Raw genomic sequence first — 2158 nt, 5'->3', positions numbered from 1 at the left:
CACAGGGCATGTTCCTTGCTGCTGCGACACCTACACTCCTGCAATTTTGGTTGCAAATCCTGGTGCTCCTTTTGCTGCAGAGGCAGCGTTCCAGGAGTCTATGCGCCTCTACCCGCCAGTCTCTTCCCTGATTGTCCTGGTGAGCTGGCGCGTGGGCAGGGACTTCAGCCCTGCACGTTGCTGATGCTGGGCTGGCTGGCACGGCAGCCTGCATGAGTGGCACCTCCTCACCTGCTTCCTGTCACGCTGTGGCTTGTCCCAGTTGCGAGAGGCGGGGCATGGAGGCGTAGACCTGGACCTCACTGGCGGCAGCCGCAGGAGCCTGGCCACGCCAGCAGCGGGGCCCACCAGCGTGTTCATTCCAGGCGAGCTGCTGCCGCTGGGGTGCATTGGGTCACGGTGCGGCGCCGCCTGCGTGCAGTTGATGTGTGAGTGAGTGCTGCCGCTCCGGCGGGCGGGGGGCGCTATCCTCAGCAGCTGGTTGGGTGCTTTCCACCCTGCCCCCTGCAGACAACTGCCGTGTCATGTTCAACATCTGGACGCTGCACAGGGATCCTCGTTATTGGGAAGCTCCGGAGGAATTCAGGTATGTGTGCGCAGGCACCGGCAGCCTGCGGCTGGTCCAGGTGCTGGATACGCCGCCCGACCTTAACCGACTCCTACCACCTGCCTCACGCTGCCTCCAGGCCCGCACGCTTCCTGCCAGACGAGGCGGCCAGCCACCACCCTGGAGCGTACTTCCCCTTTGGCCTGGGGCCCCGCAGATGCGTGGGCTGGCGGTGGGTTGCAGCATCCGCTCATGCAGTCTTCCCTGCTCTGCTGCCCGCTGCCACGCGGTGCCCGCCCGGCTTCCTGCCTCTCTGTGGTGACACTGCACCGCCGCTCTGCACCCTACCATCTCGGTGACAGCTCCCTGCCCCTGCTCTTCTGCGCCTCGCTCGCCGCGCAGGTTTGCGCTGGAGGAGGGCGTGCTGTGCCTGGCCCGCATCTTCCAGCGCTTTGAGCTGCGCCTCGACGCCGAGCGCCACACCGGGCCGCTCGACCTGCGCAGCAGTGAGTGTGAAAGCTGCCCGGGCTTCCGATCGGCCACAGGAGGACGAGGAGCCGTTGCTCGCCTGCACTGCTAGCCATGACGCACCGCCCGAGACTGAAGTTGGCTGCTGTGGCTTGGGTGCAGGCGTGACGCTGGCGCCGCCCAAAGGCATCTGGCTGAAGGTACACGGCCGGGAAGTGTAGCATGTGATCCATCACCAGCCAGGCACAGCGGCCAAGCATCCTCCAGCAAGCCATAGAGTCGCGCACGACCCCTGTTCAGCGTCCCCTCGCTTTGTGTACCTTCACCCGCCGTGTCCCTGCACCGCTGTGGCGCCGCATGGCGCGCCGCTGCATGGCGCGCCGCCGCCGCCAGGGCCCCGGCACGATCAGGCCAGCAGGGAAACGACATGTGGCCTGATCTCAGCCATGTCTGCATCGTTTTTCGCGTTGTAAGCTTCCTCTCCCACCTTATAGCATACGGAGAGTTGTTTGAGAGCAACAGCAGGCCCTGCGCCGGCCGGCTCGCGCCACCTCTTTCGCGGCATGGCGGCAGCCGCGGCCTTTTGGCAATGCAAGCGTGCCCACATGTTCATTAGCAGTGTAGACGACTCTGGCAGGGCGGCGCCGCGCTGCAACGGCTGCTGGCACAGGTTAGCAGCCTGCCATGTGCCGCTGCAGGGGCGGGGCGTCACTCATGGCAGCGGTGCAATGGCTACGGGTGGGTGGCACGGAGACTTGTGGAAGGGCATCAGCAGCGCTTCAATGTGTTTATGAAGCGTAATAGAAGGCAAGAGGAGGTCCAGTGTGCATTCCATTCGGGGAAATGTGTGTGGAATGACGCGGCACTTTGGGGGGCGACGGCGCAGCGGCGCTCATGGCAGGCAGCCTCTACCAGGGCAGGTTGAGCGCCCTCTCTTGCTTCCAGGAGGTACCAAAGTTACTAATAATGGCAGTGAGGGGTCTGTGGGGAGGTAATTGTTGAGCTGTGACAATGCCACGTGTCCAGTCTACACATCCGCTGCATTGATACCCTCATTCCCGCCTTTCCCGCCCCAGACACCGCACAATTGTGTTTCCCCACCCCATTCCCAGTTGATCGACACTTGTGCCACTCCCTTTCGTG

The 2158-nt window shown here is 63.9% G+C and overlaps 1 protein-coding gene across 1 annotated transcript; it reads left to right on the top strand.

The window, feature by feature from the left end:
* Positions 1-100: 100 nt before the first annotated feature.
* Positions 101-1236, top strand: CHLNCDRAFT_135119 (hypothetical protein; the record flags this gene model as incomplete). The annotated part of the gene is made up of 6 exons (XM_005846652.1): positions 101-139; positions 263-428; positions 511-586; positions 687-779; positions 950-1053; positions 1178-1236. The coding sequence occupies 6 exons, from the start codon at positions 101-103 to the stop codon at positions 1234-1236; spliced, it is 537 nt and encodes a 178-aa protein (XP_005846714.1).
* Positions 1237-2158: the final 922 nt, after the last annotated feature.

This window comes from Chlorella variabilis (genome assembly GCF_000147415.1).
Source record: "Chlorella variabilis unplaced genomic scaffold CHLNCscaffold_13, whole genome shotgun sequence".
Lineage (NCBI taxonomy): Eukaryota > Viridiplantae > Chlorophyta > Trebouxiophyceae > Chlorellales > Chlorellaceae > Chlorella > Chlorella variabilis.
The sequence above is the reverse complement of the archived record's forward strand: the minus strand, read 5'-3'. Positions and strand labels throughout refer to the sequence as shown.